We start from the raw sequence: 26,303 nt of genomic DNA, 5'->3' as shown, positions 1-26,303 counted from the left end.
CGCCTCCACCACCGTCACCGGCAGCCCATTCCACGCACTCATAACAAAATTCGTGTGTTTCAGACCCGTCTCTTGGGATTCAACTCACCATTTCTCTCAGTTTGTGCAGAGTCTCTGTGTTGAGAACTTGCAGTAACTGTAACCTCTCACAGCCCAGGGTCAGGGTCACGGTCAACAACAGCCACACACTGCAAACTCTCCAAACACGGCCCAATGCCATCTTCACCCGACACTGAATAAAGCACCGATCTGAGACCAGAATCAGCTCCGAAAACAGCTACCTCATCATCGCCCTTGCACTTAATTTGTCTACCCACACCGCACTTTCTCTTTGTCTGCAACACTCTATCTGTATGCTGTTTTCTTTTTCCTACCTCAAAGTAACTAGGCGAGGAATGATTACTGACTGGCACACAAACAAAAGTGTTTAACTGTATCAGGGTACATGTGACAATAATAACCTTAATGATATCAGTCCATTTCGAAGCACCATCGCTGATAGCAGCCCTCAAACCCCACGTGAACTTCACTGCCACAAACATGAACTCTTCAAACTTTTATCGCAGGTCAGCTTACGTAGTGGGTCAGTTCGTGGGCAGTGGGAAACCCATCCCTCCTGTGCTTAGTATTTTCACTACTGGAGATGTCCAGTCTCATTAGGAGATGCGATTTGATTGGCCCTGGACCTCATCGCCATAGTTTACCTCTGTTGCTCCAGATTCAAGTATCTGCAATCTCTTGTGACTTCATCAACTAGTTTTTTTTCTGAGTTCAAAGTAAATTTATTATCATAGTATGTGTACATCTACAACTTTAAGTTTCATCTTCTTACAGGCATCTACAAAGCAAAACAACACAATAGAAGCCACAAAAAACCAGTCACAGCAAAGACTGACAAACAGCCAACGTGTAAAAGAGGGGTCTAAGCTTTCCCCTTGGCGTTGACTCGTCCATCAGGGTTTCTTTTTGACCTTTGTCCAGGGTTTGCGATGGGTTTTCATTTATATTGGGGTGGGGGACATGGGGATTACAGAATAGGGTCCAAGCACTGTGGTGTGTCTGTTCACTTTGTAACCTGTCTCCCAGCTCACTATGGTCAGCCGTTGGACCCGGTTACACCTCCTTCAGACTGAAAGTTGCTCAGTAGTAGAAAGCAAATGGTAATGACACAGACTTTTTTTAAAGTTCTGGAAGGTCGATGACCTCAAAGCTCAGCGATTCCAATATAGAAGAGATTTGCTGACAATACTCCAAATGAAGCCTTGCTGGTGCTTTATAAAATCTCAACATTATATTCTTGTTTTTATATTCTCGTCCTCTTGAAATGAACGCTAACATTGTATTTGCATTGCTCAGCAGAGGCTCAACCTGCAAATTAACCTTTAGGGAATCCTGCACGAGGACTCCTAGGTCCCTCTGTGCCTCAGTACTTTTGTTGTATTTTCTCTCCATTTAGAAAACATAAGATCATAAGAATCAGGAGCAGGAGTCGGCCATCTGGCCCATCGAGCCTGCTCCACCATTCAATAAGGACACAGCTGATCTGTTAACCCTTTCATTTCTTCTGCCAAAGTGCATGACCGTACACTTTTCAACACTATTCCATCTGCCATTTCTTTGTCATTCTGTAGCCTCTCTATTTCCTCAAAACTATCTGCCCATCCACCTATCTTTGTATCATTTGCAAACTTTGCATTGAAGTAATCAATTCCTTCATCCAAATCATTAACACATAACATAAAATAATTAGTTTGTCATGGTCCCGATCATTAATTCCCTATCTTGCTCCTAATTTCCTTTGATTGTGCCATGATTCCGACCATTAATTTCCCAATTGCTTCTAATTCTCTTTGATGAAGGCACATCTGGTTTCTATCAACACCAGCAGCATAAGAACCCCGGCATTACAACCACTAGTCACCAGATGGTTGGTTTTGCCTGTGTGGTGATTAATGTTTTGCGGCTGCTTAGGACTGTGTGTTCTAAGTTCTGCTCTAGTTTCAAGGTTTACCTATGCAGGCTCCATGTCAAAAACCCCCCTCCTCCTGTTTGTTGTTCAACGTTCATGTCCACGTAAGAATCCTAACTCAATCTCTGTGCCTGTGTCCTGCATTTGGGTTCACTTCAGTCGCTCATTGCAACATGGTCCCAACGCAGACCCATGTAGAACATCACCAGCAACCAACCAGAAAAGGCTCTCTTTGTCCCCACTCTTTCCAATCAGCCACTGTTTTATCCATGCCAGAATCTTTCCTGTAATATCATGGGCTCCTAGTTTGTTAAGCAGCATCATGTTAAGCACCTTGTCTAAGGCCTTCTGAAAATCCAAGTACACAACGTCAATTGATTCTCCTTTGTCAAAGAATTCCAACAGATTTGTCAGGCAAGATTTTCCCTTGAAGAACCCAGCTGTCTATGGCTTATTTTACTATGTGCCCCAAGTATCCCGAAACCACATCCTTAACTATCGACTCCAACATCAGTCCACCCATTGACTAACTGATCTATGATTTCCTTTCTTCTGCCTCTCTCCCTTCTTGAAGAGTGGAGTGATATTTGCAAATTCCCATACTTCTGGGACCACTCTAGGATCTTGTGGTTCTTGAAAGATCATTACTAATGCCTCCATAATCTATCTCTTTTGTTTTTTTGGACCAACCAAAAGTACTTCAGTTTTATCTCCATTTAGCTTTAGGAAGTTATTGCTCATCTATTTGTTTACTGCAGCCATACCAGAAGTCAGCAAAGTTGGAGTGTTAGCACCATCATGCTCAACTGAGATATGTGTCATCTGCATAACTGTGGAAATCAGGTTTACATCTCCTGTGGGGGAGCATGGATAAAGAGAAGAGTAGGTACAACGTATCTCTTAGAAAATTGGAAATGGAATTTAATTCGGAACGACTTCATGCATTTGTGGGAGATAAAAGGTAAAAGGAACGTTGAATGTGGAGGCCATCGAAAGTGTGCAGAGGAGATTTACAAGGATGTTGCCTGGATTGGGGAGCATGCCTTATGAGAATAGGTTGAGTGAACTCGGCCTTTTCTCCTTGGATTGACAGTGACCTGATAGAGGTGTGCATGATGAGAGGCATTGATTGTGTGGATAGCCAGAGGCGTTTTCCCAGGGCTGAAATCGAGAGGACAAAGATTTAAGGTGCTTGGAAGTAGGTACAGAGGAGATGTCAGGGGTAAGTTTTTTACTCAGAGAGTGGTGAGTGCGTGGAATGGGCTGCCAGTGACGGCGGTGGAGGCGGATAGACAGGGTCTTTTAAGAGAAACCTGGATAGGTATGTGGAGCTCAGAAAAATAAAGGGGATGGGTAACGCTAGGTAATTTTTAAAGTAAGGACATGTTCGGCACAGCTTTGTGGGCCGAAGGTCCTGTAATGTGCTGGAGGTTTTCTATGTTTCTATGAATTCCCGCGTGAGAAGCGCAGAAAGGCAGGGTGCTTTGCGTGTGTAGACAGTTTCGACCCGTAACGACAACAGTTCCTTTCCACAACAGATACTGCTCGATTTGCTGAGCTCTCCCACAAGATTACTTGCTGCTTTTGAGCGCATGTTCGCTGATGCCGGAAGAAGTACAGGCGGGTAAACCAAAAGGCAGGAAAGGCAGTCGGGAGACACGGGGTTAAATGTCGAGGCACTGCAAACTGTACTTTTTTGGGAGTTGTAAAATACTATTTCGGCCACATATGGACGAGTTGGTACAGTTATAATCAGCACATTAAAGGACAATTGGGATAAAATACGGGATTGCAAACTCCCGCTCTCTCTCTCTCTCGAACCTGTCTATGGGTGTGGATCCAGATTTCCCAGCGTCTTTGTGTTGAAAACCTAAAGTAACTGCCGCCTCTCACAGCCCAAGGCCAAGATCACAAACAACAACAGGCACACTGGCTAAAGCCTTGTTTATTCGACGAACAGCGTAGTACTGTACTGACCTACAGCCCCGAAAATGGTTCCTGAAGCTTCGGATCCGTCCGTAGCGGCGGGTTGTGGATTGTGCTGTGAACTCTCTCTGCCATGCTGCCTGATGCGTTGAAATGTGGAATTACATCGGAAAAGGTGAAAGCACCCTGCTGGAGTTTTGGAAACAAACCAGAGAGCGATAGTTTGTGCATTCCCAATTTGAGGTAAGGAATCCAAAAGCGGGAGTTTTCCAATGCAGCGACTGTGTAAATTCCCGAGAGAAGTTCGCAACCGGCGCTCGGCTCCGCCTTGGAGAACCGCCTACTTTCACTAATATTTTCATGCGGGACTCCGGCATGATAAAAACCCAAAAAAAGCATGGCGAAGATTACTGCTGGATTCTCAGTGCCGGTTCCCCGTTCAGTGGCATTTTCATGCGCTTTCCTCGCCTTCCAATTTCCTGAGTGAAGAAATTCCCACTCAGGTTCCCTTAAATCATTCACCTTTCACGCTTAACCTATGACCTCTAACTCCTTTTTTAATGATTTGGCCTCGACTGTCTTCTGTGGTAAAGAATTGGTGATGAGGTTTTGCCTCACTGAAGTCCTATTGGCATACACGCAGATTGTTAGCCTTTGATTCCTGGATCTGTACTTTCACACTTAATCTAGAACAGCGTTCCTACATTTAGACTGCCCAGTCTTGTCAGAACTTTCTACTTTCAGTAAGGTTCCATCCTAAATCTGGTAAATATAAGTTCAGTCAGCCCGTTCTCTTTCATGCATCAGTCCTACCATCCAATGAATCAGAGAGTCAAGCTCCACTGTGCTCCTTCTTACAGCAGGGACATTCTTATTCAGATGTGGACAGGAACTGAATTAATAGTCTAGGTGTGGTTTCACTAAGACCTCGTTCAATCTCAGTAAGATATTCGAGCTCCTCCACTCAGTTCCTCCCATTATGAAGGCCTTCTTAATATGAAGCCCATATGTGCCTACTTTCAGCCACTGATAAGCTCTTGTTGCATGGCGAGGTCTGGTACCTGCCAATTTTCCTAAACTCACACAGATCTGGCTTTCTGTTTTTGTTACCGAAGTAGATAGCTTGCCATATATCTTCATTACACCTCTTCTGCGATATATTCACCTACTTGCTCAAGCTGTCTATTTCAGTCATTTTTCCATATTTTCTTACACCATTGAAGGAGGTTTTTTGGTTCATCAGGCCAATAACATCCCATTTAACTATTCCATTCCCTAACCAATTTGCCCTCGAACCTATTCCCTATATATTCTTATCAATTTCCCACCCCTTACCATGTAGCTATACTGTAGGGGCAGGTGGTCAATTAATCTACCAGCCTACAAGTTTCTGAGATGGTCACTTGGTCACTTGAAGAATGTGCAAACTTTATTACGACTGAGCTTGAGGTCAGGAATGAACCTAGATCACTAGTGCTGCAAGGCAGTGGCTCTACTATTTGTGGCATTCTATATCATTCTCACAGCTCACACGGTCACCCGTTTTACGTCATCTGCAAACTTGATATACGGTATATTATGAATAGCCAGGGTCCCAACGCTAATCCCTATGCAAGTTCACTCTGTCATTGCTTACATCTATTCCTAAGTCTAATTACTGTCCACCAACGAGTTCACGATCCATGGTAGTACTTTAACTCAATTAAATTTTCACATCAATTTCCCCGTGAAACATTGTTGAAAGCCTGAAATATAGAATATCCACTCATTCCCCACTCTAATTGACTAGTTATATATGCAAAAAATTGCAGAAAGTCATTGAACATGGTTTGCCTTTTGTGAATCCAGCCTGACATGGGTAGATCCTTTACTGCTTTCCAAACGCTGTGTTTTTGCACCTTAAACAATGGATCCAGAAACTCCCTAGAAGCAAAGTCAAGCAAACAGAATCAGTATTTTCAGTTTTTCTTTCCTCCATCTCTTTCAAATATGAGGTTACATTAGTTAACCTCCAATTCGTAGGAACTGGATCAAAGCCAAAATAATGTTGAACAATCGCCACCATTGCATCCACTTACTTACATAGCCTGGGATACAGACTATTAGGCCCTGGAGATTTATCCATCTTTAATCCTAACAATTTTGCCAATATGTTTTCCCTACTAATATTATTTTCTCTTTCTCTCTCACTAGACACTGTCCCTGGACATTTCTGAGAGATTATCTGTGCCCTCCTTTGTGAAGGTAGATTCAAAGGGTTTGTTCGATTCTTCTGCCATTTCTTTGCTTTGTCATTATAAATTCCCTCATTTCTGATAGTCATGTCTCCACTTAACTTTATCTATCTTTATTTTCATATATCTATAACAACTTTAACAATCAACATTTATGTTCCCTGCAAGTTTACTGTCACACTTTCTTCACTCTCTAATTCTCTGCTGCATTCTAAACTGCTCTTAGTCCTGAGGCAATGTATGGGTCCATATTTCCTTGTAACCAAAGTTGAATCACAATTGTTGTAGCTTATCCTTACATTCCTTCACTGTTTGCTTTTGCTTATCATCCCTAGAACTAACGCTCCCCAATTTATTACATCTAACATTTCTCTCATACTTATCCTAGATTCAGGATTCTAGCTTCTAAATCCATTACACTAGTCTTTTTAATGCAGAATTTCATCATAATGATATCACTCCGCCCATCGGTGATCTCCCATTAACTATTTTCCATTACACAATAGGATGACCTGTTCTCTAGCTGGTTCACGAATGCTTTGGTTCACAACTATCCTATATATGTATATGCCACTGTTTCCTCCAGCACATTACTGTCACTGATCTGTGTGCAAATTAACATCACCATTCTTCCATTCTAAAGGGAGGATGAGGCAATCGTGGTTGACGAGGGAAGTCAAAGACAGTGTAAAAGTGTAAGAGCAGGGCATACAATATAGTAACGATTAGTGGGAAGATAGAGGATTCGGAAGCGTTTGAAATACATTCAAAGCCAACTTTTAAAAAGCAATAAGGAGAGAAAAGATGAACTATGAAGGCAATCTAGCTAATAATATAAAAGAAGATACCAAAAGTTTTTTTTTTGCAGGTATACAAAGAGTAACTGAGTGGCATGAGTGGACATTGGACGCTGTAAAATGACGCTGGCAATTGAGTAAAGAGGAACAAAGAAACGGCAGATGAGCTGAATAAGTATGTTGCATTAACCTTTACTGTGGAAGGTAGTAGCTGTATGCCAGAAATTCAAGCGTGCTGGGGGCAGCAGCGAGGGTAGTTGCTATTATTAAGGAGAAGGTGCATGGGAAGCTGTAAGGTTTGAAAGTTGGTAAGTCACCTGGGCCAGATGGACTACACCCCAGGGCTCTGAAAGAAGTAGCTCAAGAGACTGCGTAGGCACTAGTACTAAACTTTAAATAATCACTAAATTCTGAAATAGTTCCAGAAGCTTACATTGGAGAAGGTCTAGAGGAAGATCACAGGAAAGGATCCAGGATTGAAAGGGTTAACGTACAGGGAACGTTTGATAGCTCTGGGCCTGTACTCGCTGCAGGTTAGAAGAATGGCGGGGGGGTGGGGGAGGTAGGTGGTCTCATTGAAATCTCTCAAATCTTGAAAGGCCGACGAAAAGTGAACGTGGAGTGGATATTTCCTATAGTGTCGGAGTCTAGGGCCAGAGGTCACAGCCTCAGAATATAAGGACGCCCTTTTTGAACAGAGATGAGCAGGAATTTCTTTTGCCTGAGGGTGGTAAATCAACCAGGATCGAAGTTCAGAGCAGACTCTATGGGTCGAATGGCCTATTTCTTTTCCTATGTCTTATAACCATTATTGCATGCATCCCGTTTAGTGCCATCCCTGTATAAAACTCCCCCTAACTTTTTCTGCTCCTTGTTTTACTCTACCCCTATAGAATCTCTGTCTCCGAAGTGATATCCTCTCTCACTTTATCATTTATTCCCAATTCAACCGGCAATGCTACCATTCTCCCTTTCCTTTATGCTGTTCCTACTCAGTACTAAATACCCTTGCATATTCAATTCCCACCCTTGCTTCCTCCAGCCGGTCTCGTGTCTATTTGCACGATTAATTGTACACTATTTGCATGATTAATTTATTAAAGTTATTGCAAAAGCTCTGTAGATTTAGACTCGAAATCTCATTCTTCCAGATTAAAGTCTTTCCCAATGCCCTTTCAAATTCTCTCTTTCCCCTTAAAACCGATCCACCTTCACCGCTCCCTCTCCACCAATTCACTGTGCCTCTAACTTCGCTTTCTCTCTATGTCCTATTTTCCCTGACGCTAAGGTGCATATCATCTTTTCCGGCCTGTTATAATTTTGCTAATGGCAATATTAAGAAGGGACAAGAACAGTACGAGAAGCGAATATTCAGTTACAAATTATCACAATATTACAGAGAGTCCAGCGCAATTTCCCTACGATGTTATAACTTCAAAATGTTTCTCCTGATCTGACTTTTAACAAGAGCCGGGAACGTTTGGGACTTGTCACTCGTTCCGGTTCAACTCACCATTTCATCCGATTTGTGCAGAGTCTCTGTGTTGAGAACTTGCAGTAACTGTAACCTCTCACAGCCCAGGGTCAGGGTCAGGGTCACGGTCAACAACAGCCACATACTGCAAACTCTCCAAACACGGCCCAATGCCATCTTCACCCGACACTGAATAAAGCAGCGATCTGAGACCAGAATCAGCTCCGAAATCGGGTCTCGTTCGCCGACTGGAACTCTCAATATGGAAATGCAGCGGCTTGTGATCCGGGAATGGCCGTCTGTACGTCCAAGCCCTGTGGCTGTGGATTGTGTTGTGTGAGTGTTCTCTCTGCCATGCTGCCTGCTTTATATATGGCATTATATTGGAACAGAGCGGGAAGATTTTCGGGAGCCTCAGCATAGCGCTCCTCCGTGCATTCCCTTTCCGAAGTAAGGAATCCGAAAGCAGCAACTGTGAAAGTCCCCGAGAAAAGATCGCAAACAACCCTTGGGAATCGCACAGAAACGTAAAAAATACGAACTGGAGTCCTTCTGGCTTGTTCTACCACTCAACAGCTCGTGCATTCATTCACTCGAAAGGTGTTGGAGGAATTCAGTGGGTCAGGAAAGAAATGGAATGTGACTTTTCCAGTCCAGACCCTTCATCTTTCCTAAAAGGAGTGAAGGGGTGGAGCAAGTCTGGGGGTGAGGTGGTGATAGGTGCATCCAGGTAGATCCAGGTGATAGGTAGATAGGTGGGGGAGGGGGGTGGATGGGATGTGCCTTTCATACCTCCACACCTGGATCCACTATTAACCTGCTAACTCTCGTTCCATCCCCTCCGTCCAGCACTTTGTACTGGCTATCTCCCGTCAATCTTTTAGTCCAGATGAAAGGTCTCCATCCAAAATATCCACTCTCCATAGCTGCTGGAATACGCAATGTTTATCGAGTCCTTTTCTGTGTTGCTTCAGATTCCAGCATCTGCAGTACACTGACTATCCGGTCCAGGATTAGGTAGTTGCCTTCCCTCTGTATCCACTGATCTCTCCACTCTGGATATAGCTACTGCTTTCTTTAATACATTTCGTGACTCAGTTCTCATGTTCTTTTGTGGAAGAGAACTCCGCAGATTTATCACCCACTGGGTGAAGTGTCTTCTGATCTCGGTTCTACATGGTGGCTGGGGATGAACCCAGGTGCAGGACACAGGCGCTGAGGCGGAGTCGTTAGGCGTTAGCATCACTGCGATCAGATAATTGGTATCTCGGAGAATCTTTATACAGAGACAAGGTTCACACAGAGAATCCAGGAGACGATGCACAACTTAGAACTGACAGTCCCAAATAACAATGAACCAAAGTTACTCATACAAGAGTTGACCAACGAACTGGCAGCTCCTTGTTGTGATTCCAGGGTTTTAATCTTGCAGTTACTGATGAGAAGCAGGTGTGTGTGATTAGTGGAACTGTGAATGATAGGAAATTAGCCCAGAGGATTGAAACCCAATTACTGAGGTAATAGCAAGGTGGGGAATTGCCAGACGGGACCATGACAGTATATGCCACACCCTGAATTCTGAGTAGTATCTTGGATAAGGATTGTTTACTTTCATTCCAGTCTTGTCAGACCTGAGGTGGTAATGAGACCAAGATAGGAACTTCAGTCTCTCCTGCAGATGGAGCAGATGACTGAAGGAGCAGAGGGATGGGTACTCTGTGAAATGTTTGACTTCTTTTGCCACTTGTGCTGGACCTATACTGTATCTGTTTCTGATGCATGGATTCAAGTTTCCAACGCCGTGCAGAATGCTTCTTTTCCACTTTGAGTTAGTCAAACACTGGAGACTCACAGTGGAGATATTGCACTTCTTCAAAAAGGCTTTGAATCTTTTCCTCTGTTCTCCCAGTAATCTCTGTGACACAGGGCTCGGTGATGGCCCACGAGCAGAGGCAGAATGGGTAGTTCACTGAGCTTTCAAGAGGACTATATAGAACAAGAGGAAAATAGTAAACGTTAGGCTAACGGTGACGCTAACTAAAATCTGAAACTACAAGTTAACGCCGACGATGTGGCTTGGAAGCAGTAACTTATCACTAAACTAATACCGCTCCTTTGTTTCTTTGTTTTGTGGCAGCTTGTAAGGAGACTGGTATATGGGGTGTCTAGGGAGGGGTAGCACCTCTGGTGGTGGTGGTGGGGGCTGCCGTGCCCTTTTTAGGACAGCTTGTCCCCCTTTGGTCCCCACCTGGCGCTCAGCTCTCACCTGTGGCTCCAAGTAGCTGTAACAGGCGCAGCGGCCACCCCGCCCCCGGTAAACCGTCTCGGCAGACAGGCCAAACCGGGTGAGGGTAGCCGACAGGTATTCGACCCTCGGTGAGGTAGGGGATCTGCCTATCCCAGTGTGTGAAGTCTGGCCATGGCGGATTGAGCGGAAGAGAGCGATTAATGGTGTAACGGTCAAGAAGGCAGGCCAGCAGGTGTTGGAAGAGCGCTGAGAGCACAAGGCTGGACATCCACTGAAAGAGGTGGTGATCTCTTCAAACTCACCCGGCAGAAGGCAAAGGCAACATGAAAATGAACATGATTTCCCAGTATGTCAGAGCGGCGTGGAGGGAAATCATCCGCCAACTGGAAATTCCAGATGCGACCTACGACGAGGACGTAAGGAGACAAGTTGCAAGGTTGTATATAGTGTACATACTTAGATAAGAAATAGGTTTTGAACTTTGAACTTTAGTCTGAAAAACAAACATTTCCACTACTCTTTCCTTTACCAGTTCTGTATTGGTATGACCACACTGCTTTTAGTTCAACCAGCTTCAATTTTGTTAAATAATTTATTATCTGATAAATCATAACCTCATGAATATTATCTCCGCCTACTGTCTAATGGAGTGACACACAGATCTGTGTGGCTGCAATTAATTCTTCCTTTTCCCCAGTTTAAACTTTGAATTTTTAACTTTTATTTGTCGGATCTCAGAGGGGAATAGTTGTTATTATGTCACAATCTTTAAGAAGTGGAAAGCAGCTTCCCGAATCCAGCAACGGAAAGGGGAAATAGTCTGGGAATTCGCTGATAGGTCTTGATAGGAAGATAGACAACAACACGGTAAAAACTTGATGCTACCTCTTCTGAGATGAAGTCGTTACGAGAATTGTGCAGGAAAACATTATTTCTCTGAATTCTGAATTTAAAGAGGCGGAGCGGCAAATTGCGGAAATATCAGCGCGTTTGGTGATTATCGATTTGGAAGCAAGATCTCGTCGGAATAATATTCGAATTGTCGGATTGAAGGAAGGATTTGAGACCGCAGATTTATTAGACTATTTTGCTAACTTGTTTCAATCTCTGTTTCCGGATATTTAATCTCAACCTCCCGACGTCGAAAGAGCACACAGAATTTTTACTGCGACATCTCGCCAAGATAGACCGAGGTCAAATTTGGTCTCCTTTATTCATTTCAAAGTTCAAGACTGAATCATAAAATATGCAAAGAAACAAAATGTCTTTAAATTTAAAGGTTCCGAGCTTCGTTTTTATGAAGATTATCTACGGGAGGTTATGGCTCTGCGGTCTAAATTCGTTCCAACCATGAAGATAGCCTATGATATGGGATTATTCCCACCACTTCAATACCCAGCACGATTAAAATTATTTCCCAAAGATTCAACTCCACGTGTTTTTCTGGACCCCAAAGAGGCGTTAGACTATGTTAACTCTATTCCGGTTGTAGCCGAGGTTTGAATGGTTTTAGGTCTGCTGAATAATCGTTCTTTCGGAAAGAAGATTAGCTTTGAATATTTTTGATTTGCTTAAGAAGTCCTTTGATTGATCGACCATTGAAAGAAGATGTGAACCTTTCGATGTGAATGATGAATGACTTTTCGAAATCTGTTTGGTCTACTGAGTGAATTAAGACTCCGGATAGACTGTTTGATTATCTGTTTTATTATTTGGTTTCTTCTTCTTTTTTCATTAATTAAGTGATAGTTTCCATAGTTCATAAAGTTTTATTTTCTTATATATATAGTTGGGAGTCTATAGTCGATAGATAATTAGTTTTTTCTGAAGAAAAGTTTTTCATTGGGCGTGTCAGTTAAATGGAAAATGGAAAATGGTGAAAATGGTTTTTTGCTTCACTGGAGGTTACATACGTATTTCTATCTTTGTTTAATTTTATAGATTTGGCGTCCTTGGAGATTGTTCTGGATTTCTCAGCGTGTTTTTAAGGATTAAGTATAAACATTTTTTTCTCTGAACTTTAATGTGGATATGGGGAGCGAGATGTCGTAGAGAAAAACGGAACAGTGCTGTCCGTTTGGCCCATATTGTTCTGCTTACCTTTCAATCTACTTCATGATTAGTTTAATGCTTCCGTCCTGTACAGAATTCTATTTCTCTTTCACTATGAGCCTATTTAGGAGTCCTTCTTGAATGTCCATGTTGTGTCTGCCTCTATGACTACCCATGGTAGATCCATGCCTGGGTACCCATGTACCCACTGGTCTAGGAAAAAAACCTACTAACAATTGCAGATCTCCTTTCTTTCAGCTTCCACGGGGTATGAGATAAGGATGTTAGATATTACCTGGACAAATTACTAATTGGATAGATTGTATGTACTTTATTTGAAGTTTGAACAGCTGTTCTTTGGCGAATGGCTGAAAATGCCTGTGGTAAAATTATAATCTAAGCACAAAATATTTTGTACTGGATATTGCAATTGATTTCCATATTCACATTATTTGATGCTTTCCAAATTAGCTAATCAGTTCAAAGTTTTAGATGTGAGTGGACACCTTCACCCAGTTTGGTGAACTGTTTAAACATGTCTGTGTCCTTTTTGCTTCCATTTCCATAAGTATTTGATAATTTGTAAACTTCAAAATCAAATACTGTCTCCATAGATTTTGGATACAATGGTTAATTGTTATATTGCAATGTGCTATTTAATTTTATTTACTCGTGGATCTCCCGATGTCAGTTGTTAACTCGTTTGTTTTGTCAGAACCTTAAGAATTCAAGTTCTATTGCAGGATAGAAAAGGGTGAACTCTGGAAATTCAATACATCAGTGAGGGTATACTGTGACCATGATGAAGAATTACATTTCTTATTCCTGTTGAAACTATCTGCATAATTTGATGTGATCAAATCAACATTTTTTTCAGATACGCCAGGTAATCATCCATTGATTCTGCCATATATCATTTTCATATGTATAGAAATTACAAAGGAATGCATGGAAGTACTTATGATATAAAGAACAGAAACAGAAAATACAGTCTAACTAGTATAGACAATTGTTTGTGTTCTGTTCAAGTCCGCTTCTATCTATCCTTTTCTAAATCTGTAAGCCTAACCCTCTGCTCTACACGCCTCGATTTGCTTGTCTAATTTGTCTTCAAATGAACCAATACTATTCAATTCAATCATTTCCTGTCGCACTTTTCTTCTGGCATCTAGAGTTCGCTTTGTATGAACAACATTTCCTATATGTAAGCCATTGTTTGTATAATTCCCTGTGCGAGTTAGTTTTGATTCGAATTGAAGCACATGGTGGTAAGACATTCATCTGCGTCCACTCGTTAGTTGCCCTTGAAACAGCAATGTATTTTCACAAGCTATGGATATCATTAAAAACCCCGAAGAAAACTTCCATCTCGGGTGAGCTTTGAGAATTTGTTTAACTCGCTGCATAGCAGTGTAGAAACACACTGCCAAGGTAGAAGAGTGAAAAGAGAATTCATCTTCAGAGACATCGCCTATGGACCGCAGGCGTGTCTGGATGTCGGCTTTTGACCCGAGCAACGCCGATCGCTGAGACACGGAGGTCGGGTCAGGATGAGGCTCATCGGTTCTGTCCTTGTGAAACTCGAGTGAACCTGCAATCAGCATAGTTTCAGCAAAGCTCGCGTCAGAGCTGAAGCTGCAAGAATGAGAGCAACGTAAGCTAACTGCCAAGTTGAGATGTAAATGCTGAGAGCACATGGAGAGGCTGTGTGCTCAACGAGTACTATGAAGCCGAGGCTGCCTCAGCAGAGGCAAAGATGTATGAAGCAGCAGCTGACTTAGACAGTAGTGCGGCTATAGTGGAATCATTCATGCGTTGTCATCACAGCAGATACTTCAACTTACTAAAGAATACATCTAAATGCATTTTGGCGATGACAAAGAGCGTGTTCCAGCTCTATAAGGAGAAGCCATCCACACCATCCGGCCAACATGCCTTTCACATAGTCCAATCATTGACAGTCAAGGTCTAAGCAATAAAGACTCACAACACCATCCTTGTCTATAATTTCATCCCAACAAAGTCATCAGTCAAGTGTGGCTACTGATGCCAATCCCATCTGCACAGGCATGGACAGTCTGAACCTCCATCCATCCCAGGACACACATTGGGCAAAGCCCTCTCCACAATGTTCTCAATCAGGAACTGCATAGAAACATATAAAACCTACAGCACAAAGCTGTGCTGAACAGCTTAGAAATTACCTAGGGTTACCCGTTGTCCTCCATTTTTCTGAGCTCCATGTACCTGTCCAGGAGTCTCTTAAAAGTCACTATTGTATCTGCCTCCACCACCATCACCGGCAGCCCATTCCATGCACTCACTACTCTCTGCGTAAAAAAACTTACCCCTGACATCTCCTCTGTACCTACTTCCCAGCACCTTAAAACTGTGCCCTCTCATGCTAGCTATTCCTGCCCTGGGGAAAAGCCTCTGACTATCCACACGATCAATGTATGTGGGCTTGGCTCTTCGAGACCTAGCCACAGCAGTTTGCCAGTAACCTGTCCTGGAAGTCAAGCTTTTGCAATGCCATGGAAGGACTAAGTTTTAAACCTAGCGATGAGCTAGACCTTCTCTGCAAGTGGTTTGGTGGGAAGTTACTGCAACATGTAAGAAGGGTTAGAGCAGTTGACACTAATAATCTGGTTATGGGCTTGCAAATGCTGTGGCCGCAGAAATGCTGTGACTCTCCAAAGGCAATCACAGAATCTCTCTTCAGCTGATTGATAATTTTCCAAAGATCTCACGCAAAGAACTGCAGAGGCTACTGGGGTTTGCACATCTGTTGTTGGAACTGCAAGCCACAAAATTGAGTGTTACCTTCTAAGACTGAGTTGGAAACAGCAAGAGGAATAAACCCTATAGTGGAGAAACTACCGAACAACATGCTAAAGGTCTGAGTATAAATGAAGTGTCATGCCCCCGATCCACCATTTCCATTCTTTGTGGAATTTGTCTGCTGTCATGCAAAAATATGAAATGACCCTAGTTCTGTGCTCTCAACCTTCAGAACCACATCATTCAAAGAAAGGAGAATGCAAGCAGGCTTTTTCCACTGAGGCCAGGGGAGAAACAAACCAGAGGACATGGGTTAAGGGTGAAGGGGGAAAAGTTTAAACGGAACATTGGGGGGGCTTCTTCTGGGAGTGTGGAATGAGCTGTCAGATGAAGTGGTGAATGCGGGCTCACCTTTAACATTTAAGAAAAACTTGGACAGGTACATGGATGAGAGGTGTATGGAGGGATATGGGCCAGGTCCAGGTCAGTGGGACTAGGCAGAGAAATGGTTCAGCACGGCCAAGAAGGGCCAAAAGGCCTGTTTCTGTGCTGTAATGTTCTATGGTTCTATGGTTCTTCAGCTAAAGCATGGGAAACTAAAACTCCTTTCATGGCCAGAAAAACAGAGGTAAGAAAATCTTTGTTATGAACCTTCAATAGACAATGCCTTATCCGTAAGAAACCTCATCCCTTAAGGAAAGGCAGAGGATTCAGAAAAAAAAACTTGCTCGCAGACTGAAGACGCTTTTTAAAGCACTCAATAGGTTTCAAATATTGTGTTTCAACAGCACACCAGACAAAGCATAAAAACATAGAAACTTAGAAAAGCTACAGCACAATACAGGCCCTTTGGCCCACAACACTGAGCCTAACATGTCCTTACTTTAGAAATTACCTAGGATTACCCATAGTCCTCTATTTTTCTTCAAAAAAACTTACCCCTGACATCTCCTCTGTACCTACTTCCAAGCACTTTAAAACTGTGCCCTTTCATTTAGCCATTTCAGTCCTGGGAAAAAGCCTCTGACTATCCACACAATCAATGCCTCTCATCATCTTGTACACTGTAAAAGACTGATCAGCTATCATCCACTGCACTGTGTGCAACTGTGACCAACACCTATCAGCGCTTCATTCAGGGCCAGCACCTGAGGCTACTTTTGGTTCCAGCACCTTTGCAGCAGAAGCCGACGAGAAGCCATCTGAGTACCATTAGATGTAGCTACTTCCCCGGCCACAGAGGGATGTAGGAAAGGTGTCAGAGAAACTAATTCATTCAGTCAGCAACATACTAAATCATTCACATAAATACTCCAGAATGGACTTCGAGACATTCAGAGCTTATTGAGACACAATATCGTGTTGGGGGCCCGATCCTCCAGGATTCTGACCTCCGAAGAACAAGGAGGTCTCTATTTATACAGAAAGTTGAGGCACATTACACGCGAACAGTCCTACAAGCAGGTTTGATGGTTTGATGTTGAAACTTAATAAGGCACTGGTGAGGCCTCACTTGGGAGGATTGTGAGGAGGTTTGGATCCCATAAATTAGAATGGATGTACTGAATCTGAAGAGGCTTCAAAGGAGGTTCACAAAATTGGCATGTCACAAAGGTAATGATACAATTGTCATGGGAGATTTCAACATGCAGGTAGACTGGGAGAATCAGAATGGTACTGGATCCCAAGAAAGGGAGTTTGTGGAGTGCCTCCGAGATGGATTCTTAGAACAGCTTGTACTGGAGCCTACCAGGGAGAAGGCAATTCTAGATTTAGTGTTGTGCAATGAACCAGATTTGATCAGGGACCTCGAGGTAAAGGAACCATTAGGAGGTAGTGACCATAATATGATATGTTTTAACCTACAATTTGAGAAGGAGAAGGGAAAATCAGATGTGTCAGTATTACAGTTGAAGAAAGGGAACTATGGAGCTATGAGGGAGGTGCTGGCCAAAGTTCAATGGAACAATACCCTAGTAGGGAAGACAGTGGAACAACAATGGCAGGTATTTCTGGGAGTAATGCAGAAGGTGCAGGATCGGTTCATTCCAAAGAGGAAGAAAGATCCTAAGGGGAGTAAAGGGCGACTGTGACTGACGAGGGAAGTAAAGGGCAGTATAAAAATAAAAGAGAAGTATAACATAGCAAAGATGAGCGGGAAACCGGAGGACTGGGAAGCTTTTAAAGAGCAACAGGAGCAACAGAAGGTAACAAAAAAGACAATATGCCAAGAAAAAATGAGGTACGAAGGTAAACTAGCCAAGAATATAAAGGAGGATAGTAAAAGCTTCTTTAAGTATGTGAATAGCAAAAAAATATTTAAGACCAAAATTGGGCCATTGAAGACAGAAATGGGTGAATTTATTATGGGGAACAAGGAAATGGCAGATGAGTTGAACAGGTACTTTGGATCTGTCTTCACTAGGGAAGACACAAACAATCTCCCAGATGTAATAGTGGCCAAAGGAACTAGAGTAAAGGATAAACTGAAGGAAATTTATATTAGGCAAGAAACGGCTGATAAGTCCCCGGGACCTGATGGTCTGCATCCCAGGGTACTTAAAGAGGTGGCTCTAGAAATCGTGGATGCATTGGTAATCATTTTCCAATGTTCTATAGATTCAGGAACAGTTCCTGCTGACTGGTTGTTGGCTAACGTTGTCCCACTTTTCAAGAAAGTGGGGAGAGAGAAAACAGGGAATTATAGACTGGTTAGCCTGACGCCAGTGGTGGGAAAAATGCTGGAGTCAATTATAAAAGATGAAATTACGACACATTTGGATAGCAGTAGAAGGATCAGTCCGAGTCAGCATGGATTTATGAAGGGAAAATCATGCTTGACTAATCTTCTGGAGTTTTTTGGGGATGTAACTATGAAAATGGACAAGGGAGAGCCAGTGGATGTAGTGTACCTGGACTTCCAGAAAGCTTTTGATAAAGTCCCACATAGGAGATTAGTGGGCAAAATTAGGGCACATGGTATTGGGGGCAGAGTACTGACATGGATTGAAAATTGCCTGTCTGACAGCAAAACAAAGAGTAGTGATTAATGGGTCCTTTTTGGAATGGCAGGCTGTGACTAGTGGGGTACTGCAAGGTTCGGTGCTGGAACTGCAGCTGTTTACAATATACATCAATGATTTAGATGAAGGGATTAAAAGTAACATTAGCAAATTTGCTGATGACACAAAGCTGGGTGGCAGTGTGAAATGTCAGGAAGATGTTATGGGAATGCAGGGTGACTTGGACAGGTTGGGTGAGTGGGCAAATGTATGGCAGATGCAGTTTAATGTGGATAAATGTGAGGTTATCCACCTTGGTGGCAAGGACAGGAAGGCAGATTACTATCTAAATGGAGTCAAGTTAGGAAAAGGGGAAATACAACGAGATCTAGGTGTTCTTGTACATCAGTCAATGAAAGCAAGCATGCAGGTACAGCAAGCAGTGAAGAAAGCTAATGGCATGCTGGCCTTTATAACAAGAGGAATTGAGTATAGGAGTAAAGAGGTCCTTCTGCAGCTGTACAGGGCCCTGGTGAGACCACATCTGGAGTATTGTGTGCAGTTTTGGTCTCCAAATTTGAGGAAGGACATTTTTGCTATTGAGGGAGTGCAGCGTAGGTTCACAAGGTTAATTCCCAGAATGGTGGGACTGTCATATGTTGAAAGATTGGAATGACTGGGCTTGTATACACTACAGTTTAAAAGGATGAGAGGGGATCTGATTGAAATATATAAGATTATTAAGGGATTGGACATGCTGGAGGCAGGAAGCATGTTCCCGCTGATGGGTGAGTCCAGAACTAGAGGCAACAGTTTAAGAATAAGGGGTAAGCCATTTAGAACAGAGATGCAGAAAAACTTTTTCACCCAGAGAGTGGTGGATATGTGGAATGTTCTGCCCCAGAAGGCAGTGGAGACCAAGTCTCTGGATGCATTCAAGAGAGAGTTAGATTGAGCTCTTATAGATAGCGGGGTCAAGGGATATTGGGAGGGCAGGAACGGGGTACTGATTGGATATGATCAGCCATGATCACAGTGAAAGGCAGTGCTGGCTCAAAGGGCCAAATGGCCTACTCCTGCACCTACTGTCTATTGTCTATTGAGGTTCATGAAAATGATTCCGAGATTAAATAGCTTGTCATATGAAGAGTATTTGTTGGCTCTGGGCCAGTATACGCTGGAATTCAGAAAAATGAGGGGTGACCTCATTAAAACCTATTGAATGGTGAAAGGCTTTGATAGAGTGGATATCGAGAGGACGTCTCCTATGATGGGAGAGTCTAGGATCAGAGGACACAGCCTCTGAATAGAGGAGCGTCCTTTTAGAAAGATGAGAAGGAATTTCTTTAGTCAAGGAGTGGTGAATCTGTGGAACTCTTTGCCACAGGCAGCTGCGGAGGCCAAATCTTTATGTATATTCAAGGCAGAGGGTGATAGATTCCTGATTGGTCAGGGTATGAAGGGATAAGAGGAGGTTGGGGCTAAGAGGAAATTTGGATCAGCCATGATGAAATGGTGGAGCAGACTTGGTGGGTCAAACAGCCTGATTCTGCTCCTATATCTTAAGGTCTTTTTTTTTGTAATTTTTTTATTGAAGTCCATCAAACAAGCATTTCCATAAGATGTGTTTCAGACATTGTACATATATATCATATAATCATATATATCACAAATCACGAAGTATTTATCTGGGGTATACACTTATAGAAAAGAGTGGAAAGAAAAAAAAAACAAGCAAAAGGAAAGAACTATGTACAAGTAGGGAGTGATCTTTTTTTTTACAACAGATTCATTGATTTGTGGGAATAAAATCAGGCCTATGAGGCATTATGTAGTTAAACCATTTTTCCCAGTATGAATCAAATTGTTCCAGCTTATGATTAACAGATGCTGTTATCTTCTCCATTTTGTAAAAGTACATTGTAATTTCCACCCATGTATTTAAAGTTGGGCTCTCCTGTGATAACCATTTCCTAGTAAGAGTCTTTTTACCAGCCACCAACAGTATATTCATTAAATCTCTTTTCAACCATTCTTGAGGTATATATCCAAACTATATGGTCTTACTCTCTAAGGGTATTTCATATTTAAAGATGTCTTGTAGGGCTTTGTATATCCCCCTCCATTTGTCTTTGATAACAGGGCAGTCCCAAAAAATATGATAATGATTTGCATTTTGATTTCCACAATTTCTCCAGCAAACAGGGAGGTTACCATCATAATGGGATTTCTGAGAGGGTGTAATAAAATATCTTATTAAGTTTTTCCATCCAAACTCCCTCCATTTCTGTGAACTGGTACACTTCCATTGATATCTCCATATTGTTGTCCATTCTTCCTCAGATATAATTATCCCTCCTTCCTTCTCCCATTTCATTTTGATGTATGGTCGAATGTGTTTTAAGATTTGACAACCCCTTATACATGCTTGAAATGATTCTACTACCATTATCTGAATTATATGCTTTTCTAAAGAGCTCTATCAAGCATGGTTACATTTTTAATCATCTTATTAACATATTGTCGCATCTGTAAATATCAATAAAAATCTTGTTTTTCTAATGTGTTTCTCTTTAAGCATTTCAAAACTGAACAGTGTTCCTTCTTTCATTATGTTACACAGAACTGTTATTCCTTTAGCTGTCCAATCCTTAAATCTAGCACCCAATTTATTTGGTGTAAAATCCAAGTCATATGCACACCATTTAAGAATTGCAATATTTCCCTCTGGATTATATTCTTTTATAGTAGTTTTCCATATTTTAAGAGTCAATTTCACCCATGGGTTGTCAATAGTATTTAAGTACCTTTGCTGGTTGTTATCAGCCAAAATTGCTTGTATGGGGATGGGAAGTACCCGCTCCTCAATGTTTTTCCATTGAGCGTCATATGATGGGTTGCACCAACATATCACAGCTCTCAACTGTGCTGCAAAATAATAATCTCTAAGAGAAGGTAGGCCCCATCCCCCTTTTTCCTTTGCTAATTGCTGAGTTTTGAGACGAACTCTAGGCCTTTTACCCTGCCAAATATACCTTGATAGCATCTTGTTCCATTCATTGAATTGATTTTAATTAATCTCTATTGGTAGGGTCTGAAAGAGATATAACAGTCTGGGCAGTATATTCATTTTAATAGACTCAATCCTTGAACTGAGACTGAAAAAAGGAATCGGGTTCCATCTTGCCACATCTTCCTTAATTTTTTTATATGAAGGCTGATAATTACATTCTGATAATTTTGTCAAATCTTTTGGCATAATTATGCCCAAATATTTGAAAGACTCTGGGTGCCATTCCCAGGGGTATCAACTTTAAATTTCTCTTGGTGGGCTATAGTAGTATGAAAGTAATTGGGTTTTATCAGGATCTTGTATCCTGATAATTGACCATATTGTTCAAAGGATTGCATCAATTTAGGTAAAGAGTATGTTGGTTGCCCTAGATAGATCAAAATGTCATCCGCATAACAAACCAATTTATGCTCTATCCCTTTAATAGTAATTCCCCTGATATCTTCATTTTGTCTGATGTATTGAGCTAATGGTTCCAGATATAGCGCGGAGAGTAGCGGTGACCATGCACAACCCTGTCTCGTGCCCCTTTCTAGGGTAAAACTATTTGATAAATATCCATTGATTTTAATCCTAGCAGTAGGATTGTCATATAGCATCTGCATAGTTTTAATAATTGTGTCTTGGAAACCAAATCTATGTAAAACTCTGTAAAGAAAATTCCAATTAACTGAATCAAATGCTTTTTCAGCATCCATGCTTATCACTATTGCTTCGATTTTATTTTTTTGTATATGATCCATAATGTGAAGTGTCCTTCGTATATTGTCTTGTGAGTGGCGTTGTCGTATAAAACCTGTCTGATCGTTACGTATCAGTATGGGTAGAAACTCCTCTAATCGTTTGGCCATGATGGAAGTAAATAATCTATAATCTACATTAAGAACAGATATTGGTCTAAATGACCCGCATTCCACTTTATCCTTACCTTCTTTCGGTATAACTGAGATTATCACTTCCTTCCAACTGGGTGGCATTTGGGCCTTTTTTAGAGCCCAGTTCAGTGTGGGAAGTAAAACAGGAATTAACTCATTTTTAAATTCTTTGTACCACTCTGCCGTATACCCATCTGATCCTGGTGACTTGCTTAATTTAAGCCTACTAATTGCAGCTTTTAATTCAACTTCAGTTATGTCAGCAGTCATTGTTCTATTTTGTTCTTCACTTAAAGTGGATAACTCTAGAGAATTCAAGAAGGTGTCAATTTGGGTTATGCTTCCCCCTGGAACTTTGGAATATAGAGTTTTGTAAAACACTTCAAAAGCTTCTTGAATTTCACTTAGCTTATTTTTTTTTATCATTTTCGTTCTTGGATCCCTAGTTCTAATAATTGTATTTTCTGCTATTTTTTTTTCAGTTTCCCCACCAGTATTTTCATAGATTTCCATCCACTTTCATGTCTCTGTTTCAGAAACATTAAGTTTTTCCTGATTTCTTGTGTAGCCAAACTATTTATTTGATTCCTAATTCTTTTAATTTCCCCTAATGTATCCTGTGCCAAATTCAATTAGTGTGTTTTCTCTAGTTCCTTCAGCCTATTTTGTAATTCCTATGTTTTATTCCTTATTTTTTCTTATATGAAGATATCGCTATAATTTTCCCTTTTAAGACCGTCTTCAGGGTATCCCATTAAATGGGAGGTGAAACCTCTCCATTATCATTAAATTCTAAGTAGAGACCAATTTCTTTTTAAATTTGTTCCTTAAAGTACGGATCATTGAGTAGACTTGAATTTAGTTTCCAAATAGTATTCTTTAGTTGCAGGTCAAAATCAACAGATAAATATATAGGTGCTTGGTCACTTACATCTATTGACCCAATTCCACAGGTCTTTATTTTGTCTTTGTCTTTTCCAAATGTTATGAAATAGTCTATTCTTGTATATACAGAATGGGGAGCAGAATAATGAGTGTAACCTCTTCTGTCAGGGAAAAGGTCCCTCCATATATCAATTAAACCAACATCCTCAAAAAGTGTATTAACTTTCTTATGTAAAGATTTTGTTTCATAGGTTTTTCTATTGGAAGAGTCTAAGTTTGGTTGTAATTGTAAACTTAAGTCTCCCCCACATATCAGGAGACCTTCTGTTTCCATTACCATAATATCAGTAATTTTCTGAAAGAAACCAGTATCATTTCCCGGGGGGTGCGTATATATTCAATAGAGTAACTGAATTTCCATCTATATTCTCCCTTACCAGAATATATCTGCCCTCTTTATCTCCCATTTCGAATACTTTTTCAAAATTTAGCTTACTTGAGATAAGAATAGCAACTCCTCTTCTATGTCCTGATGTATAAATTCTAAGTTTAAGGAAGTTGTCATAATGTAAGTGTCACCTCCCTCTAGTACATTATTCATAAAGTTGTATGTGCTTCATCACCAGCTCTTTCTTGGTGCCCAGGGAAACAATTTTGCAGAACGCTGGAAACACATGGTACAACAGGTACACTTCAGAGTGAGGTCAAGATACTAACATCTACTAGTTGTGTTTTTTTTTTGTCAAATTTGGAGTTCTTCCAGTATGTTGTGGCAGAATTTTGACTATTGAGTGCTATGTTAAAAACTGTACGGAAATTTCATAGATCTGTTTTTACAATCGACAAACGTAATTAAGACAGAATTTCAGACAACTGAACAAATGTGGAAGCCTGTGTACAGCTCCCTCTACTGGAGGATGGAGATCTTGCAATCCAGGATCGTCAGAAACAGATTCCAGACAGAGGGAGGCCAGTCTGACATTTCCTGCCATTGACACTAAAGTTGGAAGTGTAGTGGATAGTGAGGTGGATTGTCTAAGGCTGCTGTAGGAGATAGCTCAGAAAGTTGGCAGGAGCATTGGCCAATGGAATTTAATATCAATAGGGGCAAAACGATGAGCCAAATTGTCATGAGCAGTAAATGGTAGGGTGTAAGGAACTTTGATAAACAAAGGGATCTTGGTGCTAAAGTCCACTGATGATTGAAAATGGCAACACAAGTAGATAGGCTGGAGAAGAAAGCACATGACATACTTGTCTTCATAGATCACTGTGTAGAATATAAAAGTTGGGAGGTTATGTTGCAACTTCACAAAACAGCAGTTCGACCTCACTTGGAGTATTGTCTGCATTCTGGCCACCACATATGCAAAGGATATGGTTGGGCTGCAAAGTGCAGGGGAGATTCACTAAGATGTTACTTTGATTAGAGGACTATAGTTATGGGGAGAAGTTTCACAGGAAGGTCTCTTTTCCCTGGAGTGAAGGGGATTCTAAGGCAACGTGATAGCAGTATAAAAATTACAGGGAGTATAGAAAGAATAGATAGAATCATTTTCCCATGGTAGAGTATAAATCCAAGAGGCCACAGGTTTAAAGTTAGACAAAAGAGTTTTAAAGGGGATTTGAGGGGAAAGGTTCTTATTACACAGGGGTTTGATGCAATGCTGCTTCAAAGTAAAATGTATTATCAGATTATATATGCACCACATACAACCCTAAGATTCTTTTCCTGTGACATACTCAGCAAATCAACACTTCACTCAAAACTTCTAAACCTCACCCATGAACAAGTCCAAAAGTATTTAAAATATTATATCTGTACCTACCTCTATCACATCCACTGGCAGCTCATTCCTTAATATAGCACCCTCTATATACTTCACCTACAAATCCTCCTTAATGCTTCAGTACACCACCTCCCCAACTTAAACTAATGGCCACTAGTTTTTGTCTCCCCTACCCTGTGAAAAAGACTGATTATCTATCATGTCTGTGTCATTCATGATTTAATAAACCTCTGAAATATCACCTCTCAGTCACCTTTGATCCAGGGAAAAGTCCCAGCTTATCCAGTCTCTCCTCATAATTTAAGCCCCAGATTCTTTTCTGCACCCTCTCTGGCTTAATAATAACCTTCTTGTAGCTCAGCAATGAGAAATATTCACTGCAGGTGTTGTCTTCCAGTTTTAAGATGATGTTTCAACTCTTGTATTCAATGCCCTGTCCAATGAAGGCAAGCATCCATATGATTTCTTCACCTTCAGGATGCCCCAAGGTCTGTCTGTATTATAATAGTTCTCAAGGCCTTGTTATTTTCTCTGTTTATCCCTTCCTTGGTCAACTTCTCAAAAATACACCACTCTGCATTTATCTGAATTAATTTCCATCTGCCATTCCCTTGAACACTTCCCATATTCTCTTGTAACAGTTGTCTTCATCCCTTTATATGGGAGAGGTCACTAATGGGATATTATTAGTTATTATGACTGAGTCAATATCTTTGCAAGCTCTTCTACAGTTTTAACAAAGCTATTGAGGGACCCAGGTGCTTCAGTCCATGAATCATATAAAAGCTTGCAGCAAGTCCAATAGCAGTGAAAAAGGCAAATGGCATTTTGACCTTCATTGCAAAGTGGTTGGAGTTTAAAAATAGACAGGGGTTGCAATGTGTCGGTGAGGCCTCAACTGCAATGTTGGTCCCTTACCTTAAAATATAGTGACACTGGAAGCAGTCCAAAAGAGGCTAATTTCTGGGATGAGAGTTATCCTGCCAGACTAATTCCTGGGATAGGAAAGTTATCGTACCAACAAGGACTAAGTATTTTGGAAAAGTTTGCTTGCTTTTCCCTCATGTTCCTTTAAAACTTTCCCAACAATGAATCTATCCAAATGTCCTTTAAACATTCTAATTGCAGCCACCACTACCACTTCCTTGGGGAGCTCATTCCATTTATCCACCACCCTTTGTATGGAATATGAGACCC

General features: G+C 41.4%; 1 protein-coding gene and 1 long non-coding RNA gene across 2 annotated transcripts in view; one reads left to right on the top strand and one right to left on the bottom strand.

Moving 5' to 3' along the window:
• The window catches only part of LOC132392132 (interferon alpha-1-like), a 35,263-nt gene extending 35,043 nt beyond the window's left edge, over window positions 1–220 (bottom strand). Inside the window, exon 1 of the mRNA XM_059965981.1 lies at window positions 89–220. Within this exon, the coding sequence (XP_059821964.1) occupies window positions 89–220 (132 nt within the window). The remainder of the gene's footprint in view (window positions 1–88) is intronic.
• A 3,453-nt stretch (window positions 221–3,673) lies between these two features.
• LOC132392926 (uncharacterized) overlaps window positions 3,674–26,303 on the top strand; it is a 33,300-nt gene continuing 10,670 nt past the window's right edge. The window contains exons 1-2 of the long non-coding RNA XR_009511692.1: window positions 3,674–4,138; window positions 6,998–7,101. This is a non-coding gene — a long non-coding RNA (uncharacterized LOC132392926). The remainder of the gene's footprint in view (window positions 4,139–6,997; window positions 7,102–26,303) is intronic.

This window comes from Hypanus sabinus, chromosome 4, assembly GCF_030144855.1.
Source record: "Hypanus sabinus isolate sHypSab1 chromosome 4, sHypSab1.hap1, whole genome shotgun sequence".
Lineage (NCBI taxonomy): Eukaryota > Metazoa > Chordata > Chondrichthyes > Myliobatiformes > Dasyatidae > Hypanus > Hypanus sabinus.
This window is presented reverse-complemented; position numbering and strand designations above follow the sequence as displayed.